General features: G+C 33.7%; 8 protein-coding genes and 1 long non-coding RNA gene across 31 annotated transcripts; 5 read left to right on the top strand and 4 right to left on the bottom strand.

Moving 5' to 3' along the window:
- The first annotated feature begins 164 nt into the window (after positions 1 to 164).
- mRpS2 (mitochondrial ribosomal protein S2) lies at positions 165 to 2,432 on the top strand. Its single transcript, XM_034337488.2, has 3 exons — positions 165 to 525; positions 600 to 695; positions 765 to 2,432. The coding sequence occupies exons 1-3, from the start codon at positions 489 to 491 to the stop codon at positions 1,421 to 1,423; spliced, it is 792 nt and encodes a 263-aa protein (XP_034193379.1). The 5' UTR covers positions 165 to 488; the 3' UTR covers positions 1,424 to 2,432.
- Positions 1,503 to 3,043, bottom strand: LOC117610275 (dehydrogenase/reductase SDR family member 7). Its single transcript, XM_034337484.2, has 7 exons — positions 2,883 to 3,043; positions 2,651 to 2,803; positions 2,462 to 2,568; positions 2,144 to 2,383; positions 1,938 to 2,057; positions 1,705 to 1,874; positions 1,503 to 1,643 (listed from the first exon to the last, which is right to left on the bottom strand). The coding sequence occupies exons 1-7, from the start codon at positions 3,004 to 3,006 to the stop codon at positions 1,568 to 1,570; spliced, it is 990 nt and encodes a 329-aa protein (XP_034193375.1). The 5' UTR covers positions 3,007 to 3,043; the 3' UTR covers positions 1,503 to 1,567.
- On the top strand, positions 3,044 to 8,027 carry LOC143306027 (uncharacterized). Of its 17 annotated transcripts, none has more exons than XR_013063324.1 (9): positions 3,338 to 3,352; positions 4,448 to 4,467; positions 4,558 to 4,678; positions 4,801 to 5,379; positions 5,513 to 5,670; positions 5,734 to 5,774; positions 5,864 to 6,229; positions 7,027 to 7,296; positions 7,372 to 8,009. It is a non-coding gene; the product is annotated as an uncharacterized LOC143306027 (long non-coding RNA). The 17 variants fall into 17 exon arrangements; XR_013063322.1 differs by lacking the exon at positions 3,338 to 3,352 and adding an exon at positions 4,240 to 4,378; XR_013063315.1 differs by having other exon boundaries at positions 3,044 to 3,352; positions 4,448 to 4,678.
- Positions 4,026 to 6,065, bottom strand: LOC117610274 (phospholipid scramblase family member 5). The gene is made up of 6 exons (XM_034337482.2): positions 5,924 to 6,065; positions 5,564 to 5,668; positions 5,173 to 5,322; positions 4,661 to 4,884; positions 4,420 to 4,581; positions 4,026 to 4,325 (listed from the first exon to the last, which is right to left on the bottom strand). The coding sequence occupies exons 1-6, from the start codon at positions 5,979 to 5,981 to the stop codon at positions 4,026 to 4,028; spliced, it is 999 nt and encodes a 332-aa protein (XP_034193373.2). The 5' UTR covers positions 5,982 to 6,065.
- LOC117610278 (uncharacterized) lies at positions 5,924 to 12,555 on the bottom strand. Of its 3 annotated transcripts, XR_013063311.1 has the most exons (4): positions 12,363 to 12,554; positions 12,148 to 12,283; positions 11,996 to 12,050; positions 11,797 to 11,886 (listed from the first exon to the last, which is right to left on the bottom strand). XR_013063311.1 is itself a non-coding variant. In XM_034337489.2 (3 exons), exons 1-2 carry the CDS (start codon positions 12,451 to 12,453, stop codon positions 12,150 to 12,152), a joined length of 225 nt encoding a protein of 74 aa, XP_034193380.1. In that variant the 5' UTR covers positions 12,454 to 12,555; the 3' UTR covers positions 5,924 to 6,344; positions 12,148 to 12,149. The 3 variants fall into 3 exon arrangements, 2 of the variants coding, with proteins under 2 accessions (XP_034193380.1, XP_076547926.1); XM_034337489.2 differs by lacking the exons at positions 11,797 to 11,886; positions 11,996 to 12,050 and adding an exon at positions 5,924 to 6,344 and having other exon boundaries at positions 12,363 to 12,555; XM_076691811.1 differs by lacking the exon at positions 11,996 to 12,050 and having other exon boundaries at positions 12,363 to 12,555.
- On the top strand, positions 8,538 to 11,167 carry LOC117610271 (uncharacterized). Its single transcript, XM_034337473.2, has 8 exons — positions 8,538 to 8,850; positions 8,924 to 9,024; positions 9,094 to 9,317; positions 9,401 to 9,659; positions 9,724 to 10,050; positions 10,121 to 10,297; positions 10,366 to 10,716; positions 10,802 to 11,167. Exons 1-8 carry the CDS (start codon positions 8,574 to 8,576, stop codon positions 11,102 to 11,104), a joined length of 2,019 nt encoding a protein of 672 aa, XP_034193364.2. The 5' UTR covers positions 8,538 to 8,573; the 3' UTR covers positions 11,105 to 11,167.
- Positions 12,556 to 12,700: 145 nt separating the features above from the next.
- Positions 12,701 to 18,349, top strand: LOC117610270 (uncharacterized). 4 transcript variants are annotated; one of them, XM_034337461.2, is made up of 5 exons: positions 12,701 to 13,031; positions 13,246 to 17,094; positions 17,164 to 17,377; positions 17,446 to 17,688; positions 17,793 to 18,347. In XM_034337461.2, the coding sequence occupies exons 2-4, from the start codon at positions 13,270 to 13,272 to the stop codon at positions 17,640 to 17,642; spliced, it is 4,236 nt and encodes a 1,411-aa protein (XP_034193352.2). In that variant the 5' UTR covers positions 12,701 to 13,031; positions 13,246 to 13,269; the 3' UTR covers positions 17,643 to 17,688; positions 17,793 to 18,347. The 4 variants fall into 4 exon arrangements, with proteins under 4 accessions (XP_034193352.2, XP_034193354.2, XP_034193353.2 ...); XM_034337463.2 differs by having other exon boundaries at positions 12,701 to 12,891; positions 17,446 to 18,349; XM_034337462.2 differs by having other exon boundaries at positions 12,701 to 13,117; positions 17,446 to 18,349.
- Positions 18,350 to 18,401: 52 nt separating this feature from the next.
- On the bottom strand, positions 18,402 to 20,973 carry Syx18 (syntaxin 18). Of its 2 annotated transcripts, none has more exons than XM_034337486.2 (3): positions 20,846 to 20,973; positions 20,528 to 20,677; positions 18,402 to 20,461 (listed from the first exon to the last, which is right to left on the bottom strand). In XM_034337486.2, exon 3 carries the CDS (start codon positions 20,183 to 20,185, stop codon positions 19,208 to 19,210), a length of 978 nt encoding a protein of 325 aa, XP_034193377.2. In that variant the 5' UTR covers positions 20,186 to 20,461; positions 20,528 to 20,677; positions 20,846 to 20,973; the 3' UTR covers positions 18,402 to 19,207. The 2 variants fall into 2 exon arrangements, with proteins under 2 accessions (XP_034193377.2, XP_034193378.2); XM_034337487.2 differs by having other exon boundaries at positions 20,566 to 20,677.
- A 92-nt stretch (positions 20,974 to 21,065) lies between these two features.
- epsilonCOP (coatomer subunit epsilon) lies at positions 21,066 to 22,325 on the top strand. Its single transcript, XM_034337481.2, has 3 exons — positions 21,066 to 21,266; positions 21,454 to 21,942; positions 22,017 to 22,325. Exons 1-3 carry the CDS (start codon positions 21,066 to 21,068, stop codon positions 22,323 to 22,325), a joined length of 999 nt encoding a protein of 332 aa, XP_034193372.1.
- The last annotated feature ends 562 nt before the right edge of the window (positions 22,326 to 22,887 follow it).

Below are 22,887 nucleotides of genomic sequence, written 5' to 3'. Positions count from 1 at the left end.
GTTTATTTCAAAAAGTTTCAAAAGAAATATTCTTTCTTTTTTTAATTATATTAACCCGATTCATCTTACATCTGATTTTTTGTAAGTAAGTATATACTTACATACGTTACAGAAATTTCTATGTTCGGAACGTTACCGACCGGTTTTCGTCGGAAAGGAAGGTCGCGTCGTTCCCTTCGCGAACGTGATAAAAAATGTTGAGAGCGTTCTTCCGTATAACTTTTGTAAATATATGTATACATATATATCAGAGTTAATTCTTTCTTGTGTCGTCCAAATAAAAATGAACTACAGTACATAACAATTTATTGAAAATTGTTGAAATGTATCATACTAAATTTCTATTAGTTTTTGTTTAGAATTTACAAGGAAATAGATTTCATGTATACCGGCAGTACAGTTTTTCTAACCTATTAAGCAAAAAAAAAAATCTATAAACTGTTTATTATTATAATTTTTCATTAGTGTGTCATACAAAATTTGTCGAGATGACTTACTTTGTAACCAGGACATTTTCATTTCAATGTAAATGTCATATTAATTACTACAAATGTAATGTGTATACACATAAATATTAAGTAGTTTATATTTTGTTATAGTGAGGAAGGGAAGGAATGTTCTAAAACCATTGGTTACATGTTTTCCTAGGCACCCACTATCGACAAAACTTGAACCTCAGCAAGAAACTGCAGATGGTAAAAGTATCCTCATATTTATTACGTATAAAATGTGCATATTTAATATTTATGCGTTCAATGTATTAGTTTCAGACATTATAAAAGAAGAAAATCCTTTGGATCATTCAGATTTTTTTCGTGTTCATAATATGTTTACAGTTCAGGACTTATTTAACGCAAGAGTACATTTTGGTCATAAGGAAGGTTCCTTGGATGATCGTATGAAGCCTTTTATATTTGGCTCAAGACTAGGACACTTAATAATTGATTTAGATCAAACTGCAGAGTTGTTACGACAAGCGTTAAATATTGCTGCTCATATAGCATTTAGAGGTGGAATCATATTGTTCATAGCAAAAAATCCTCAAATTGCTTATTTAGTAGAACGGACTGCAAAAGAATGTAAGGAATACGCGCATACTAGAAAGTGGAAACATGGAATATTTACAAATTCTGAAACTCAATTTGGAGCAATTACTAGATTACCAGATTTGTGCATATTTCTTAATACTATGGAATCTGTCGTTCACCAACACGTAGCAGTGGTACATTCGGCCAAAATGACTATACCTACAATTGGCATTGTTGATACAAATTGTAATCCAAATCTTATAACTTATCCTGTTCCTGGAAACGATGATACAACTTGTGCTATAGAACTTTATTGTAAACTATTTAAAAACGCAATAATGAGAGGAAAAAACTACAGAAATGAAATAAGAAAGAAACATGATTTCATATCGTAGTAAGTTGCTCTTGTTAAATTTATTTGAACTTGTTTCAAAAACTACGTTTTGAATTCCCTCAAGATAATGGAAAGAAGATTTTGTACAGTATGAATTAGTTTAAAAAAAAGGAATAAACATTCTGTAACATAAATTATAATATATTTATTGTTCTTGCCTAAGCGTTGGTTTATCATCTCGTAGACGTTGTATAAATCTTGGTCCCAACAAACTAATTATACTGAAATGTAATGCGATTATGAAACATATGCAATGAAACATGATAGTATAAAATACTGTACCAGCTTCCTATGTTTGGATAGTACATTCTCAAATATATCAACTGAAGTATACGTGGCTTAGCAATCCACACTTGAGATAGTTTATTTGCTATTGCGATCCCCATTAACGTAGCACAGCGTTCAGCACTGAGTTTGTTTTCGGAATTTTTATTCGCTTCTTCACCATATTTCTAGAAAAAGAATGTATCGAGATGCAATTGAAACATCTCATTGCAAGATTAATATAAACTTACTTCTCCATGTTTTTCCGTAAATGCTTCTGATAAAAAGTTAGTTTTAATAGGTCCTGGACATACCATTGTAACAGGGATATTTTTACCCATTTTTTCTATAGAAAAACAGTCATAATAACCCTGTAAAAGAGATGTTATTAGTAAATGTGTATTAGATACACATAACGTGTATTAAATTGTAATAGTAACAGTTTAATACAACTAACTTGTAACGCGTATTTAGTTCCACAGTACGTAGCAGAAAAAGGTGCTGGTACAATACCAGCAACGCTCGAAGTAACTACAAAATGACCTGAACCCTTTTGAAGAAAGTATTTTGCCACTAGTCTACTTAAAGCTATTTGTGAAAAGACATTTAAATCAAACATTTCTTTGTCAACAGCCAAGTTGATTTGCTCCCATTCCGCTCTCTGAGAACGTCCAGCATTATTTACTAATATATCTAACTAAAATTAATTTACAATCCAATAAATATCCAACACTAAATTGACTTAATAAATAAAAAGAATTCAATTTATGATTACTCTTCCAAATTTGGTAATAATGTGATTGAATACAGATTCATGGTTGCTTATGTTGTTGACATCTAACACGAGTACTTCGATGTCTAAACTTTGTAAATTTACATTTTCTAAAAATAAATAAAAACAATTAAAAACAAACATACTTACAGTAAAGTAAGTTGTAGAGAAAATTATTTTTCATTTATGTACTTTGAATACAATTAGCTTTTACTCTTTCTAGTTCTGTTTCTCTTCTTGCTGTTAAAATTAATTTGCAACCAGCTTCTGCTAATACGTACGCAAGGTATTCGCCAATTCCACTCGATGCTCCTGTTATCCATACTACCTGTCCTTGTAAAGAAGCTACAAAATACAAAATGAAAATACACAAGAATGATTTTGAACTAAATAAAAATGAAATATACGTTTAAGAATTACTCACCTATAGGTTTTCCAAATTTTTTGTACAAAGCAAGATTTATATCAGAATCTAGAAACCAAGGGAATATCATATATACAAGAAAATAAATTACAACTATTAAACCAATAATAGCCAGAAGATCCATGTTAAATCGAATAATTTAATCTGAAAATAAAAGATAGTAATTATATACTTGATGTCACGGGAGTCCATAACTAAGTGCGCAGGTTGGAAAATGGCGGGGGAACGCAGCGATGGTGGGGGAAAGCGATCCGCCAATCGCTTTCCACTTCCGCTGGAAGTATCGCCAATCAGAGCGACAATGCGCAGAAAAGAACGAAAACTGGTCTTTTCGCAGTTATGGAATCTCGTGACATCAAGTATAAAAGGCTATATATGTATATATGTAGTACATAATATGTTGTTTCTGATACAAAAATATCTAACAGAACGGAACAGAGGTTTTACTTTCATCGATGTCAATAAACACAGTTAGTTTATATTTTATTTTTATAATTGATACATAATTTTGTGCGTAGTCGATGTTTTGATATATATATATACACACTAGTACTTACATATTTATATATTTATACAGTAAATATCTATAAACGTTGAAAATATATATTGAGAAGAAGCCTGTGTAAAAGAGACTAGTTGTTATTCATATAAAAGTTATGTCCGTGATAAGATAAATAAAAAGAAGTTATTATCGTGTCCGATAGATACGAAGTGTACAATTTAGATTAGCTATTTTCCTAAATCAAATAATTAAAAAAATGTAATACATTGTCAATTAATTTTTAATTTTAATTAATATTATATATGAATATGTTTTTTTTTTAAACTAATTTAAATTAACGTTCTATTCGAATGTAGGTGAAATAGATACTCTCATTTATTTTCTCAAATTTACGATGTTCTTCCCACTCGTTCAAAGTATATATATTCCTGTAAAATACATATGTAATATTATATTGTTGTAACGTAATATCCTATAAAAAGTTTAATCGCATTTCAAATAACATTCACGACATAAAAACTTGAATAATTCAATATTTACACGTTATTTTCAAAACGAATAATGAGTAGATTGTACTTATTAGATAGTTACATCATTGAAATGTGATTGATTAAAATCTGTTATACAACTATATGTCTTGCTTAGAATATACAGTCGGTAACGTAGACATAAAGTTTGATAAAACATGCATACATCAGTTTTTTCGTGAAACTTTTACATTCTTCCTTGAAACGTGTGGTAAGAAAAACAAGTGTTTGAAATAAATGGCGGAATAAATGAATTTGAATACTTGCCATTAAAAATGCTGCGGCTAGAAGTAAGCTTTTTAGTTTGATATCTATGTCAGCGGGAAATGTGATTAATAAAGTATAATCGTGAAGAGTGTTATCCCATTGATGCATCAAGGATGCAATTTGATGAGTACCGTCAATAGCAATTACCTGAACACGATTGAGAAAAATGAAATAACATGCAAATACATAGATTGTAAAAGGTATAATTGTATCCTTTTTCATTCGTTAAAATGAACTATACTTGGAATTGTGCTTCTTTGTACATGCAGCAGCCGCAAACGTTTGGACCGTAAATGTTGCAAAGTTGTTTTCGCATCGAATCGTAAACCGTGAAACTTGGACCTAATATACTGAAATTTTCTTCCACTGTTCCGATCAGGTTCGAGCTTCCGACTGTGATTTTCTGCATCAAAGTTGCTGACATGTACATATGTACCTATACATATGTATATATATTATATGTAGATAAAAGTTCCACTCACGTATAATTTGTTTAAGGTGTAAGTCCACTGTGAATTTATTCTCATAACGAACGCTACTTCGCCGCATTGATCTAAAATGTTGAACGTACAGTCTCTACGAATCCATTTTGACCAACTCAATCCATTTGTTCGATTTTCAGATCTCGCTTCCATCGCTAAGAATAGCGTTTCGGCCTTTGGTACTTTAACTCGGTATTGGAGTCCTTTTTCTGATCTACCGAGTACTAGAGTGAAACACAAAGTTCATCAATGTTTCTTAATTATTATTATTATTATTATTATTATTATTATTATTAACCTAGTATGCATTATTTATCCAACATCAATTGGCATGAAGGACATTAAAAGGAAGATTGTTCATTCTACCCGTTTGACTAGCACAGGTTGCAATGAACGCGTCTAATATACTTAACATTATTACTATAATATTTTTGAATAACAGTGAAATTTTTGCCTTTCATTTTTGAAAAATTTCGCTTACACTTTCGTTTATACTTAAAGGAGTTACGAACATGTACTCAAATCGACGATCTGATGTATTTCTAATTGTTCCACGTTGCCCAAGAAGTGGCTTCCTGAGAGGGCATTCAATTGCGATCGCGTGGTTGATACCCAGTCCAAAGTGTTGACAGGAATTGGTCTTCTTGGCTGTTGAACATCTCCTGACGAAATTGGTGTGATTCTTTTTATTAATCTTTCGTATAGGTAGATACATTTAGGTAGGTATCGACCGAAAGTCTATTTAACATAACAGTAACGTACGTTTACCTTACGAAATGTCATAAAAGAATAATTATTCCTGCGACGTGTTAAAATGATGGAAAAAAATTTCTCTGATTTTTATGCTATTAGGATGTTTCTTTGTTGAAAACTCTGTATATCTCTGTATACATTTACGCTCACCTTGCGGTTGTGCGGTGATAACAGTGGGATTTGAGAAAATAGGGGGCGATGAATTTGGTCCGTTCTGTTGCATCTCCATGCTTTGAAAATTTCTATGATTTCTTTCTGTAAGTAAATATCATATCTTGTAGCCTGTTGTTTCTTTTTTTACATTGATTTCTTTATTCCAGAAATCGTTCGGGAAGAAAGAGTGGGGATACCGGAAATCGAAGCAAGTCTCTTATGATATTATGATCTTAGGTTTCGATAAATTTTTATATCACTCAAACTATTAACGGTACACTTTACTAACGGTTGTAGGTGTAAACATCGTCACGAAGAGGAGAATGGATAAATAGAAAGAAGAAAAAGAACACCTACCTGTACGATGATCAGCCGATGTCGAAAATGTGACACTATTAAAAGCACTAACGTGCATTTCTTTCTACTTCCTGACGAGTGATCATTAATCCTTCATCCTTCACATGGTAACATCGGATTCTCTTACGATCACGACGGCATGCACGAAAATTTAGAGGACACGAACGTTTTACACGGATCATCGATCAGCGAACGACCGTGAAGATATATGCTGAAACAGGTCACTTTGCGCACTCAAGGGGTCGTTTAAGTTGTCCAAGGACTCTAGAGAGTCAACCAACAGGTGGAATTTGTTTCGTTTGTCAGGTGATCCAGATTTGCTCAGAAATCTCATTCGAGCGGTATCATGCTTGGAAGGTCTTTCTGATACTATTCCATACTGATCGACGAGCCATTGTGCTTCTTTTTTTACTGTTATCGCCTGATAATGAACGATCGCTTATCGATGTAATACTGGATAAAAATTGTATAGAAACTGCTAGATCTTTTAGAGGTAGATAACTCGGAAAATTACCGTCAAGAGTCGATGTTGCAATACAATACAGATACTTGTGCGTATATGTATTTACGTCGGGAGACGTTGAAAGTGAAAATAAGTCAGAGAATTTATTAGATTTTTCAGTTTTAGTTTGAAGAATGAAAAGTAACAGAGCCTACTATTATTTATCATTTTTCTATCACTTACAATTAGATTTAGATTTTAGATCGTTAGACTGTCGTATCCAATTGTTAACTACCTATCTTCCAGAGTTAAAAAACTAACAATAAGTATACGTTGCGGCTGAGCATACATATGAATTCTCGAGAACAACGTTTGTTGGTCGCGCGCATACGGGTGGTCGCATTCCTTCTAATGGAAGTGACACGCGTCGTTCGATAAATAGGCAGAAAAGGTGATGAAACCATAGAAACGAAACGCAACGCAACGCGAATTCATGAAAATATTCTTGAAAAAACAAGTTTCACCAACTTTCTGTCCTTTTCGTTGGTCGACTACCCTTTTCAACATTTTTTATTGTCTTAGATATTCGATAAATCTTTACTTCGCTCTTGTATGTATCATTAATTTTATTATATATGTATATGTATATTTTTTCTTTTAGCTATGTAGTGGAGTGGACTACTGACAATGAGTTCTATATCAAGAATGGAGTACCAAGAATGCTTAATATCCGCAAGTCGAAGGAAGAATTCTCAAATAAATTATTATCCTGTGACCTCAAAATAACGGAATTTATCGATCTATTTTTCTCGTAAAAAGCTGACTCTTCCAAGTCCAAAGTCTCTTTGTTCAATCTAAGCTTATGACACTGTGATTGATATAATAGAGAAAACTGTGTTTACTCCTCTAAACGTAAAGATTATCTTTAAACGTAATTTTAAAGAATTTTTCTTTTTAACGATCTTCATTGCATCTTCACTTTCAACCAGATCATTTTGTCTTTCAGAAACACCCTTCGAAATTGGTATCACTGGATCAACATAAATCGTAAAAAATATTCAACGCTCCACTGTCCTACATCCTGAAGATCGAACGTTATCGTCTCTTCGACTTGAACGGAAAATGCTGAAACTCATTATCCGCAATTTAATCAATTTTCGGCTTCTCATGTCCTATGAAACGCGTGCATCTATTATTATTGTTCCATCTTTATGTATGTAAGTAAGTACGTAACGTAGGTTTGAGGGTTGTCGCTGTCCGCCTGTATTTTCTCAGGCAACACCCCACGCCTTTACTTGTTGCTGCCGCTTTTGCCATTCTACAGCTAGATCCATGCGCGTTTCTATCGATCACTGGCCGCCCCTATATAAAAAGGCCTCGTCACCGGTAACCATGGTACACACACAGTCCAACAAAATTTCATGAAGCTGCAAAGAACCAAGCAAACGACGGAGAAGCTGTGATATAAGCAACGCGTGAAAGATACACCACCAAGAGACTAGTGATACTCGAATGAATCATTAAAAGTAAGTAAGTCGTTGCTCTCCTAGTTACCAGGGTAGATTTATTATTATTATCTTCATCATCGTCGTATTTAATTAATACCAATTGTCTTCTCTTAGCTTGTGAGAAAGATAAGAATATCGAGGATACGCGATTCGTTGATGAAAAAAAAGAAGAAATTTGTTAAAATCCAATCTTTGTACGAGATGCAGAAAATATTTTCATTTTCATTTTCATTTTCATTTTCAGTTAAACGAAGAAAATAGAAATTTAATTGTTTCAGTCTCCTTTGTAATTACTAAGAAGTAACATAAATTTTTCAATTCCGATGATTCTGTCAATGATGTCTCGTGTTTTGCTTCACCATCTGTTAGCGTCTTGACATATGTATTTATATAAGGTACCCGACGAATCTCAGCCGATTTACCCGATTCTATCAGTAGATTTCGTTATTGCATCTTTAACGAAACGTTATTCGTTGGCCTTTGAACGGAATCGATCGCGACTGAAAGCTGATTATACAGGGGAACTGCTAACACGATTTCTTTTCCGTGACGTTCCAGCAGGAATTCTCAACGGAATTTATATCAGTCTACCTTTTACTTGATTAAACTTTATTAGCATTTCTAGAGTTAAGCAATTGGCAACGCGATATCGCGTGCTGTGTCTGATGTTGATGTATCCTTTCGTTTGTTAAAGAAAACAATGCTTCCACAAGAATGGCTGTTAGCGTTTCTAATTGCGGGAACAGCAACCGCGCTGGCTCCCACTTCTCATCAGACGATGGAGGAGTCGTTGAAGACCGCGCTGGATGCTATTACTAGAAAGCAAAGGTCTTTGGACAGCCAAGAATATTACAACGATCTTCGATCTTTCAAGTATCATGATGCTGAAGATGAGAGAAAATTCAACAGAGAACGTCCAGAGGATAATAACAGGGTGCTCGAGGAAGAGGATGAAGAAATCGAATTCTTGCCCAGTGGTAAACTGAATTGGATATCATTTTCCTATCTACATATTATATGAAACAGAGCTGATAGGAAATTTCATTGTAGACGGTGGACAACTCGAAACGGTGGGAAATGGCTTTCAAGATTTAAACAATAAGCTGTTGGAAAGAGCATTGATCGATTATCTTGAGAACATCCCTCAACAAGTAATTTTCTTTCTTTTAATTTAACTTAAGGATTTTAGGAAATGAAAAATGAACTATGATATATTTTAGGAAGAACCAATTACGTCTTCGTTTCGAGAACGCGAGCGAACCTCGAACCGCAAAAGAGGTTCCGACCGATTGAACGTAGACAATAAAGAGCTGGTGAAATTATTCCTAGAAGAGTTGCAAGATGGTACATCGTATAATCTCGACACAGGGGATGAAGGATACATGGACGTTCATCAAATGCAGTACGATAGATACAGAGGCGATCGCGGCAATAAACTTTACGAGTTAGTATTATACATATATCGGTAGCAATTGGGATAGGAATAGGTATAGGGATGTTTCTACTGAAATACATATTTCGTAACAGAAACTCTGCTCCAATGTCTTGGGGTGAACTGATGAACAAAGAATCTTTATTCCGAGGACAGGAGAGAGAAACCGATGAAAACGAGTTTAATCGAGATCCAAACTTGTTATACTCCCCTTTAGCCGAACGTAGGAACGTGAATGGGAGATATCCGATAGGACGTGATTTAGAAACGTATCGAGGTATGGCGAAACGTTATCCTGTAGCTAAAAGGAGTCCAAAACCCATGCCAGTCAAGAAACAAGTTACAGATCCTAAGGTAAGTAGTTGGTTAAGAAATATTTTTATTTAATACCTTTCTAAATACGTATACACGTTTGAAGGTGGCGCAGGATTTGGGTGCACTGTTTGGTACTCAGTCTACTACAGACAATCAAAATCACACTCAGAATTACGATCACGATCACGATCACGATGATCAGCACAAACACGAGAGTTCCTCAGAGTCTCCAAAAGTCACTCCACCGCCGAAAGGTCAAAAAGAGAACGTCACGAAACCTAACAAATCTAAATCGATCGAAGTAAGAAAAAAGAGCGTCGATTGGTCTCAATATTTTGGCATCGATCGAAGAAGAAAGAAAGCGAGTTTCATGGCTGGTCCAGAAACGCAGAACCAAGATGACGAATGGATGTTACAGCGCTATTACGAGGTGAAATATTTCACCGTATTTCGGGTATTAACGTTTATCGTTGACCTACGAATTTTCTTTTTTATCCTAGAATATGGTTGAGAATCTGAAAGCGAACGATCACCGGGATTATCAGAAAGAAACTAACGACAGAAAAGATAAACTGGAACAAATGAACTCGAAGCAGCAGCGACAAAACATCAAGGACTTGATTGTCGAGGATGCTTTAAGATATGCAGACTCGGAAGATGCCACAAACTTACAGAAGGTACATACATATTTACGTTAGATTATCGTCAGAATTCTATTTAACGTTACGGTAACGATTGAGAATAGGTGAAAGACAAAGTAATGGCTCGTATAGCTGCTGCCTACTCTCTAGAGAAGGTGAGAAAAGCTCTGAATGAACTGAGGAATAATGTGGCTGTTCGAATAGAATCGCAAAAGATTGCTCGTTCCCAGAACAATCAAACGTCTAGTTTTCGGGAGAATAATAATGCTGGCAAGGCTAGTGAAAAACGTACAAGCAACAATATAGTCGAGAACGATGAAGCTTTTGAGGAGAATAGAGTCTGTCCAGCGTTGGAAATAATTGAAAAACGATGTAGAACCGCGGATAGTTTGGCCGGAGATGAGGCACAGATGCTTTATCTGCCCTGTGTGATGTTGCAAATCTGCAAGGCCTGTGTAAGTACTCTTCTATCACTTTCATTTCTCTTTGAGAAGATAAGGAATTTAGCTTGTAAATTGATCTCTCTCTCTCTCTCCTTAGGTTCAAGATGATCTAGAAGAAGAATGTTTAAGCTATTACGATATGGAGACCGTAAGGATATGTAATGCTCAGGAAGCGGAAGAAGGACAAAAGGGAATAGTAGCGTGTGTAAGGAGAGCTTTAATATTGTCACGATTGCAACCACCGCCAGCAGTCTCTATACACTGTCGCATAAACGGCAACGAGTCCTGTTTACGACGTTATCATTATCGTTACCTGCATCGTTATCTTCGCTATCCTTACGGTGGTCAACGACCGAACAATGGCTACGAAACAATCGGCTCTCAGCAAATGGATCGATAAGAAAGGAGGAAGGAATATCGGTACACCGATATCGGTGAGACACGACGTCCACGTCACGTTGAGAAAACATATATGTGACCTCGAATCGAGCTTTATTTTCCATAACTTTTAGTATTCTCCTTATAACAATATATGTATAGTTTGTGTGCAATCAAACAACAGTTTACATACATACATACGTATACATGGATCGGTCTAAATGCTTTCGGCTTTTCAATTAAATTAACTTGACCCTCATTTTCTTTAAGATAGAAAAATTATAGAATGTCAGAAGAGATTGAACGAACATTGAAGTCGATTCGAGACAAATATTGAGAAAACTAGTTGAAATTGAAATTTTCTTCGTGTAATAGAGATATACAGTATAATAGAATTTTAAGAAAAATACCAAATAGATTCTTCTATTTGCGAGGTGTTTTCTTTTTCTTCTTTATTTTCTTTAGTCGACTCGAAATAAATACGACGATGAAAGATGAAAGACAATAATTACTGACTAAACTTTTGTTATTCATTTTTAAGAAGGAACGAGTATTGAATTTCTTTTCTTAAAGAATATACAGTCGAATAAAGATCATTGTCGATAAAACAAATCACTTATGAAACTCGGCTAGATACCTCGCAAACAAAATCAATTGTATAATAAAATACATTATAAAAAGAGATGTTAAACACCGAATTGAGAAAGATTTAAATTTTCGTCATACCTCCGTTTAGATCTATTCGACAGCTTCCATTACTTTCTGGTGCTACTATTTAATAATAAATTAAGAATTTACTTCCATCTTGTCCAAGTTTGTCAGCATCGAAGGATATTTCATGAAATTTATAAAAGGGACAATTTATTCTATTACAGTATAAATTTCTATGCGATTGGATAATAGAAAAATCTACCTATCGTCTATATCTTTATGTTATCGAAACACTCGCTACATTCTATGTGTCACTCCTATATTCAAATATAATAAATATGTTTCAACATATAATTGCATTTTAATTCCTTCATTTTTTATCTTATTAACGATATATTAAATAAGTATATATACTGTTAGATCGATGATTTGTTGTTGGTTGAGTCAATATTATCGGTAGTATCCATAGTTTGTTTAAATGACTCTAAAATTTCCAGGCATTCTGGAGTGTATAACTTTAAGAATTCTAATTGCAACTGAGCGCATTCAACTAAAAACGATAGAAAATAATAATTACAATTAAAATCACGAATACATATATGTAAAATAGATTTGTACGAATGTAGTACCTCTCCATTTGGAAACCATTTCCAATTTTTTTCTCAATTCTAAGTTGATTTTGTTTATTTTAAGAACAACGTCTTTATTATGATCTGACATAATTACTATTTACTATTTACTATTAATATTACGTAAATAATTCTACATACATATACGTACGACGTACGATTCAAAAAACGCGTCCTACTTCAAGTCCGTTTGCAAGTAGCGACTCGCCGTGTCCCTTTTAAGAACGCTTCCGTTTCCAATAAAAAGCGTGATTGGCCGACTTGGAAACATAACAGTACTTTGCCACCTATGTATGTAACGCGAAACTGCGCGAAACCCTGCAAATCTAGAATTACATAATCTATGATTAATAAAAGTGGCGATGGCGTTTTATGGTCTGTGTTCCTTTGTGAACAAAAAGTGGCGTTTCTGTGGTATTTTCTATGGGAGGCCGGTTTATTAACGTAATCTTTCAGATTGATAATAAAAGAGTGCAAAGAAAGAAAAATAATATCAAACTCAGAGGAAAGAAAGGAAAACGTGAAAGTGGCGAGTATAAGAAATAGATGTGATCCCGCTTTCGTCGGCCGGCGAACATATTTATCTTTCATAGCAAATGTAATATTCTAACAAAAAAGTAGGAACAGTCCTATCAGAATAGCATATCTGATTATATGTAATCAACTTTGGTATGTTTGTATTCTCGTTAAAGCGAGATTTTCAATCAATTTTCATGATCACATGACGTTCCCGCCGTAACCTTCCATATTCGTTGGTAAACACCGTATTGATATACAGGGTGTCCTTCAATTTCCATTCAAATTTTTCTATACGAAATTTCATATATTAACATTGCTTGATTTTCTCTAAATATAAAATAATCATATATTTTTTTTATTCCAGCATGTCATTCAAAAGAAAAAAATAATGTCAGAAATGGAGAAAAAAGAAATTTGTACGATCGAGGATCACGATACGTACTCTAAAGATTTGGAGAAAACTAATATCATGGAAAGCAGTGGGTTCAGTGGTTACAACGAGAGTCAGGATTTTCGTCTTGTAGATATCGGTGACGAGGAATCCCTAGATAAGTCAGAAAATGAGAAGAGCAGGAACGTGCTTCCTGTTTCTCTCGATAACGTAGACACAACTTTGGGCTTGACGGATACGTCGGTCAGTGTTCATCAGGATATTGAAAAAGATAACATTGCCAAGGCAGAATGCGCAGAAGAAAATACAGAATCGCTCGAAGAAGAGATAGAAGAAATTGAAAAAAATGAAAAAGATGAAAGAAATAATGATAGCGGTGTTGTAACAAGCAAAAGCAAACAGTCTGACGAGGAAGAAGAAGAAGAAGAAGAAGAAGAAGGAGTAATAGAATGTACACCGCCAGAAGCTTATTCATCGTCTAACAATAAGAAGCAAATGGTTAGCAACGCGACAACGACAAATCTAAAACGCAAGGCCGAGTCATTCGATGAGCCACCGAAAAAATTATTAAAAACAGAGGCTAAGGAAGATGTAGTAATTTCTAAGAAGAAAGAATCCGAGGACGAAGAAAGTTGTCATTCTTTTAAATCTGACGATTCTCATCAGGAATTTTCTAAAAGTTATTCCGATAGAAATGTTATAATAGCCGAGACTCAAGATACAGGGGACGAGAATGCCGAGACTATGATAGAAAAGATCAGCACGAACGAAGAAAAATCAAGAAACGAAAAGCATTCTGAATTAGAAGTGAAAATTTTCGAAATTGATAAAAATGAAAATTTCAACGATGCATCAATATTGAACGAAGCTGTTGCAAACAACAAAGAAGAAGAAGAAGAAGAAGAAGAATTTTCTGATACAACGAATGCTGTGCAGCTGAAAGAGAACAGATCATCGGTGATGAAAGAAAATGATTCTTCTACGTCCCCTATTAAGATGGGAACAATCGAGAAAATGCAATCAGATTCAAATAATACAGGTGGTATTAAGTTGATCGATACTTGTATAAAAGATTCTAAAATCCGTATTGAGAAAGGAGCGGATAATAATAATAAAAATGGTATAGGTTTAGAAGAAAAAGGCAAGGAAATAGCAGAAACATCGGTTTCCAATGAAATAACAAACGAATCTCATTCTAGTTTAAATTCAACAAATTTATGTAAATCAAGAAACAGCATAGAACTGATATACGATCGAACCGCGGCCCATGAGATAATGAAAGCAAAACCCAAAGAAATAGTAGAAATCGACGAGGATGGAGAAAAGATTGTGCTAGATTCGTCTCAAGAAGATTCTGATTTAAAGATAGAGAAGAAAAATCTTTTGGATAATACAAAGTCTGAGACGATATATAAAAGTTGTTACGAGAGTAAAAGCAGTAGCGAGTATAGTTTCAAATCGATCGAAAATACCAAAGAATCAACGTCCCTCGAATCAACTAAATCTAAGAAATTAATGAATGGAAGCAGCGAATCGAAAAGATGCGATACAGACAGTACAGCTAGTTTACAGTCGGATACGTTTAGCGACGGTCCGGTTATTCTTGATAAAGTAGTAGGCAGCAGTCTTTCTACGCCCGTACGTAACGTAAACAAGCAAGTGAAACAAGCAGTTGTTTCTGTTCTATCGAAGGATACAAGCGATCATACCGATTTATTATTAAGTGTAAGTGATAACGAACCTGATGTTTTTATAGTAGATGATAAAACTAAGTCTAATTTAACTCACGGTAGTTCTATCGCAAAAGCTGTTGTTCAGGTGGAAAAGGAAATTGGTATATATGTAAGAATGAAATGTTTGTTACACGTCGACGAGGGTACAAAGGAATTTTTGAACAAAGAAATCACCGGTGTACAATGCGAAACTGTCGCTCCAGAAGCCACTGACCGATTGACGATGATCAGACAAAAAAATAACGATACTTCAGCTTCGTTGGCAGATATTTCTGGAAATGACAATAAAGATACATCTCCTGGATCGGTAAATAGTAACCCACAGTTGTATCAATTGAATCCTTCTAGACTGTCGTTCGCATCTACCATCAGTTCGTTAAGTTCTGCATCTAGCGGTGCATCATTGACGGCTAAACTTGCGATAAGGGATAGTACACATTTCTCATTGCCAAAGGCACCATTGCCAAAGCATGCGAGAAAGCAGATACAAGATATGCATTTATTGCACGACAAGCAAGCACTAGACGAAGCGTACGAACGGCTTAGCAAAGAATGGCAAAATAGTCACCTTCTCGCGACAACTATTTTAAATCTGGCTAATACGGAACTATCCGGAATCGATACCACCTGCAATGTTAGTAACGAAAGAATAGACGATCAATTACAAAAAATCAGATCCTCTACTCCGGAAGTAGTTAACCAGGAATTGATGCAGGTACAGCAGGTGCAAATGCAAACTCCTAAAAGCACGAAAAAGAATAAATCGGTGAAAAGGCAAAGAAGTAAAAGCCTAAAGTCCGCCGATGGTCATCATTCGACGGCGGCGGCGGCGGCGGCGGTGGGACTTGTAAACCAAACGGAAAGCAATAATACACCGAGCAGAAAAAAGAATAAAATAGAACAACAGACGGATAGTGGTTTAACCGGTACTGTAGATGATACAGCAAAATCTCTCTCACAAATGATAACGGACGAGTTAATTGGTAAAGACGTATTTGCTAAATGGTCTGACAATAATTATTATCCTGGTACGGTTACTGATAAAGTAAAAACGAAATATAAAGTAAACTTTTATGATGGAAAAAATAAGATACTTATTGAAGATTTTGTTATACCGATACCAGCACTTTTAAAAGAGGGTTTGTCCGTTTACGCTACTAGTAAAAACGACGATTACGGATCGTGCGGTATAATTGTCGATACCGAAACTGTAAATAACCAAGTATATTACATCGTAGAGACGGACGAAGGGGAAAAATTACAGGTTCAGGTTAAAAATATTTTCTTAACCAGCGATCAGGCTCAATTGTTAAAAGAGGAAATTTCTTCGGAAAATAAAAGTCTTCCATCCACGCCGAAACATTTAGGTCAAATAACGCTAGACAATATGGTTGATGGTAAGAGACGTTCGAAACGGATTGCCACTCCTTCGTATCTAACGCCTAAAATTCATACACCGAGTAAAAACGAATCGGAACCATCTGTTTCTGGTATACCTTCTTCATCCATTATGAATAAAAAAAATAAGAAAAGATCATCTGAAAGCAGCGATGCTATTTCTAGCGATTCGAACGTTTCTCTGAAAGATGAAATGTTTTCTATCGGCATACAGCCTGAAATCATTGGAACTCCCTACGAGCAAACTGTAAAAGGACCACAGAATCGAATAAAAAGTATCAAATCAAGAAGTAATAAAAAGAAAGTGGAAGACGAGGAAACTATTGCGATATTTGGTCCAATTCCACGCACCGATTCGAATCTCTTCAAAGGCATGTCTTTCATTCTCACTTGTGCACCGGTAGAAACCATTGACCGTTTTCAAATCGATAACAAAGATTATGGTTCAGATCCGGGAACGGAAAACGAGGAAGACTGGGTAAAGAAACCTTTTATAAGGGATAGATTAACTACACAAATAGTAGCGGGTGGCGGAAAAGTTTACACGGACTTTAATGAAATACCACGAGAAGAGTACAAAAATACAAAATTAATAACAAACGTACCAAATAGTACGGCAAAAACTTTGTTGTGTCTCTCAGTTGGTATACCCGCTTATAATCATAATTGGATTATAAGATGTTGTCAAGAAGTAAGTATCGAACCTGTCTACATCAATCATTTTTATAATCATTTACTCTACGATATATCGTTTCTATAGGGAAAAATTGTAAATCCAGCCGAGGATGAATTACCCGCAGGATGGAGTTTAGATAAACAGTCGTACGTTGAAATGTTCCAAAGACCTAGTAACAAACCATTCACCCGGATTATTGTAATAATTCCGGTTCTAGAATCTAATAAACAATTTGTTACATTTTGGCGGCAAATTTGTGAAAATGCAGGTGCTTGTGTCTTATTGGCGGATAAACCAGGTATGAGAAATCATTATTTTTATTGTTAAACCTTCTCTTACTCTGTCTTTAATTACAATCATTTACAGATACAATGGAAAATTATATAGACGGTACAGTGATTCTTACAAACGGTTCATGTCCGTCTTGGACAGTAGAGAAAGCTGCTGAATTACAAATTCCATTGCTTTCTGCAACGTGGATCGTTCAATGTTTGATAGAAGGACAATTATGTCAGTATGATTCGCAGCCACGTTATAAATATAATTATAATAAAAAAAACTAGGTACGCTTAACGATCGAAAAGTTACTCTAATTCTAGAGATCTAGAGGTGAGAATCAGCTTTTATACGTTCGAAAATTCTCTTATATTACCGAATGTTATTTCTATTTTTATCGTTTATCCAACAATTTTCTCTTTCTTCGAACATTTCAGAACGTTACTTTGATATTCTACGATTACAGAAACCCTCGCGAATCTTCTCACGATCTATGTATGTATCATTAATTTGCGGATAAAACGTATATTTTATATAACAATATTGTGTTCTCTGTGAATAACTGGTGTAAAAAGATTTCTCCTTTAAGGTGATCAGTTATTATGAAAAAACGTAATGTTAGCGTTTTCTAAGATTTTTTATGAATAAAATTCTAAACGAAAAATCACTTTTATAGATAAATAAATAAATGAAGGAGAAAAGAAAAACAAAGAAACTGTAAATTTAAAAGATGATTCTTAATCGTAACGTATGTATGTACACAATTCGATATTTACTACTTATTCCAATTATATTTTAATCGATAGGAGGAGGTTTATTAATACAAACCACAGATAGTAGCATTCAATTTTCTCCGGTTATATTCTTTTTTCATTTTCTTGTATCGTTCTGCGAAAAGGTGAAATCAGAATTTCTATCAACTCGTATTTACATTATCAGATGTAAATAATTCGATGCATTATTTCTTTTTACGTTAAGGTATTTACAATAATCAAATAACGCATTTAGTTATACAAGAATTATTATATTTTTCTCTCTTTAAGGTTTTCTTAATAACTATTGGTCTGTTGTTGAAAGCAATTACGCGAAAAACTTACATGTATGTATATCTCGATATGATAAATCTTTTTAACTTACGATTAGATGTTACCTTAAGTTGAGCATGTTCTCTTTCAATAGAACATACATAGTAAATATTGATGTACTGTAAATCAAAGTTAACGATGGGTAGTATATCCTGTAAATATTTTTTTACTTGAAATTACAATAACGGATCATAAAAACTATTTACATTACATTTTTATATTCTAGATATACATACCCCCCTCCCCCATTACTAAAAGAAATTTATAAAATCTTTTATCGCCTATGCACATAGCGAATATAATATGTTCGGTAAAAAGAAAAGAAAATAATAAATATCAAGCGAGTTGCCTATAAATACTTCAAATTAAGGTAGCATTAATGATTTTTAACAATGAAAGATACTAAAAGCGTATCTTTAGCGTGTTTACAACTTTTTCAGTAATTAATTTACAGAATGATTCTCTGTTAGACCAAATATCAATAAAATGATAAAAATGTATGTGGAAAGTGCACATGTGCGAATGTCTGTCTGTGTATATAAGTAAATATATACATATACGATAAATTTTATTATGTAAGATGTAGTTATCATGTAAAATGTTTGGGGATAAAATACAGTGACATATTTTGGCAAAACTTTGTTCATTGTCGTTTAAAAACTAATAAGCATACAAGGTTTATAGTAGCATTTCGAATAATGTACAACATTCTTTGAGTGTATGTACAAAACATTTAATAAAACAATATATATATACGATTTTTTATTTTAAGGATTGTACCAATCAAGAAACAATAGAGAAAACGACATTACTAAAAGGAAAAAGAGAATCCACACTCTAAGTCCTGCATTCCTTTGAATCGCTTGTCTAATTTGTTCATTAGCTTCCTTCACGTTCTCCGTCGACCCGACAACTGTTGTCGTCAAACGGTCCAAATCCTTATCCTGATCTAATACCTTTTCTGTAAATATCTCCTGAAGTTCTGCTATATGTACAACCTTGGTTTCGATTTGTTTAACTTCTTCCGTGAGCATGTTAAGTTCGTTGTACAACTGTTCATTTTCTGCTTCAAACAGTTGTATATCATCGGCCGATATCTCCTCTTCGTACGTTAATGCGTTTACATCACCATTTATTTCCTGTATTTTCATCGGGCTAGAATTATTCGAACTAATCTTATTCTCTTTATCTTCTGTTTTTGTTTCGCTTGTATTCGACTCGGCTCTTTTCGCTTCGAGTTCCAATTGTCTTACAGATTTTGAATTTAATTCCAACTTGGCAATTTTTCTTATCTCCATTGCTCTTTTTACCCTCATTGCTTTTTGTTCAGAATAAATTTTGCAAACATTCTTCAAATAATCTTCGATTAACAGCAACATAATTTCTCTATGCTCCAAATTTTGTGGAGAAACTTCGCAGCCTGCAATTTCTCTTCTCAATTCCTTGATCAACTGAGAACAAGTACTCATTATTTTTTGTGCACCTACATCGATCTGATCACGATCTACATCAGTCATACTTGGTACATTTGGCAAATAATTTGAAAAGTTTAAGTATGCTTTGCGATTCTCTATTAAGAATTCACGTAACTTTGATATTTGTGCAACTACACCTTGAGCTTTTACGAAGAATGCGCTCTTGCTTCTTACTTTCTTCAGATTTCTTATACTATTGATAGTTCCAAGATCTCTATTACGAAGGCTAACTGTCTTCACGCTGGCTTTAAATAATGTACTGACATCCATTGTTAATTCTTCTTGCTATCACCTTTCTTATGGAATGATCGATAAAAATAAATATCTTATTTTACTTGTATCAACACCTTATGGTTTATCAGTCATCAAACCCATCGCATTCTCTGATCAAATTAATATGTATCTTTATTATAAATCATCAGATAATGTAACGCTTTATCAAATTAAAATAAAGAATGTAGTCGTTTTAACCAAATCTTTCAACTTAACTTTATATATATATATATATATATTTGCTAGGTGATGTTTAATAACACAGCAAGTAACCTAAAAACACAAAATGATTATAAAATATGCTAAATTATTTATATACATATGTACACATGTACATACACATATGTATAACTTTAGTAAATCAAAAGAGTCCACACCATTGATAAAGCAGAAAATATACTATATAAGTACAACAATATTATTTGTTACAATTGTCTTATTTGAGTCAGCACATGATTGGAAATGTGATGAGAGAAATAAACTATCTTTCTATAAACGTAAATATGTCACTTTTGAAGGAATACAGTTTGTATTTCATTCTCAGAAACATTTTCTCCATAAAATTTAATCATTTGTAAATACATATGTGTATTTATATATACGTGATACGTATATATATACATATATAGATAAATACACATATATGTAAGTACATACACGTCTCTCTATGTGTGAAATTGTTAATAATTTGCACTCTTTTTTTCTTTTATTAAAAGGTAATATATGAAATGAAAATAAATATTAGAGAATGTGTATATAGTAATATGCTAAAGAATTCTATTTTTGAAATAAGGAATCACATTTAAATTAAAGATATACGTTCTTTAAATTGACAAATTAAGAGAGATCATCGAATTTTGAAAAGTAGAATAAAATAATGTTCATCAACAACGTAAATAGTCGGTACTGCAGAGTATCATTTTTGAAAACCGGAACACGTAACCAAATGGAATACTGCTATCGAAATGACAAGATGGCACGTCAGCAGCAAGCAGACGTTGACGAACTTTTTGACGTGAAAAATCACTTTTATATTGGCAATTATCAACAATGTATCAACGAAGCGCAAAAAATCAAGGTTTGTCTCTTTAAAATCCATTTTATACTAACGTTACTTTCATTCTGATCGTTTATAAAAATGATTTTTTTTTCTACACCATCGAAACGAACAGTTTGTCTAGCTATTCATTGTTCATTTTTTTATTTATGTACATATGTTAGAATTAATTTGTATTATTTGACACCGTTTTCTTTCACTATCATAGTCATCTTCGCCGGAGGTGGCAATGGAGCGAGATGTATTTCTTTACCGTGCTTACATAGCACAGCGGAAATTTCGTGTTGTCTTAGATGAGATTAATAACTCATCACCCCCGGATTTGCAACCGCTTAAAATGTTGGCCGATTACTTTGCAAATCCCAGCCGTAGAGAGGCAATAGTCACAGAGCTACAAGAAGCGACGAACCGTGCTAATTACGATAATCATAACTTCTTGATCGTTGCTGCAACCATTTACTATCATGAGAAAAATTTAGAAGCAGCTCTTAGGATACTTCGCAATGTTGATCATTTAGAATGTTTAGCCTTAACATTGCAAATCTATTTAAAGATGGATCGATTAGATCTTGCGAAAAAAGAATTGAAAACAATGCAAGAGAAAGATGATGACGCCACGTTAACTCAGTTAGCACAAGCATGGTTGAACATAAGCAGCGGCGGTGATAAGCTACAAGATGCTTACTATATATTTCAGGTATATAACGATCTATCTATCGTATCAAACGTATGAATTAGGTATCAACTTACATTAAAATAATGTTGTTCTAGGAAATGATAGATAAACATTCCAGTACAAGTATGTTGTTGAACGGACAAGCTACTTGTTTCATTGGACAGGCTAAATACGAAGAAGCTGAAACAGCCTTACAGGAATCTCTGGACAAAGATAGTAATAATCCTGATACTTTAATCAACATGATTGTTCTTTCACAACACATGGGAAAACCTCCCGAAGTCGCTAATCGTTATCTGAGTCAATTGAAAGATTCCCATTTGGAGCATCCATTTGTCAAAGAGTATTTACAAAAAGAAATAGAGTTTCAGAGGCTCAGAAAGCAATATTCTTCGTCCGCCTAAATGTATTGAATCGTATAGCATTTTATGGATTAAATTAAACATGAGTATTAAGAGTAATGTAACAATACTAATTCTAGATACCAAGTGCTGTAAGATTAGAACGTTTTTGCAGGGTATAGTGCACTATACTATACGAATTCATGTTCTTTGTTATTCTTCATGGAAGAATATTTCTTTTAATACGTTTTTTGTTTAGTGATTTTATACAAAGTAAAGAAAGAAAGAAACCATTTCACTTTTACATAAAATTTCTACAATATTTATGATTGGCGAATAAAATGATAGACAAGTAAAAGTATTTACAATTTTTACACGTATAATTAAGGTATACGATAATACAATATTCTACCGATAAATTACTTACCTTATCTACAATCTTAATAAAGTATTTAGAATACATAATTACAAAACAAATAACAATGGCTGCCATTTTATAATACAATTATAAATCACTGCGAAGAAAAGGATTACCAAAAAATTTCGTTTTGCATGCATTTTAACATACATGACATTGATGTATGTATTATTTAATAAAGTTTCATCTCATATATCACTGAAAAAA

This window comes from Osmia lignaria, chromosome 13, assembly GCF_051020975.1.
Source record: "Osmia lignaria lignaria isolate PbOS001 chromosome 13, iyOsmLign1, whole genome shotgun sequence".
Taxonomy (NCBI): domain Eukaryota; kingdom Metazoa; phylum Arthropoda; class Insecta; order Hymenoptera; family Megachilidae; genus Osmia; species Osmia lignaria.
Note: the sequence above shows the minus strand (reverse complement) of the source record. Positions and strands in the feature narration are given on the sequence as shown.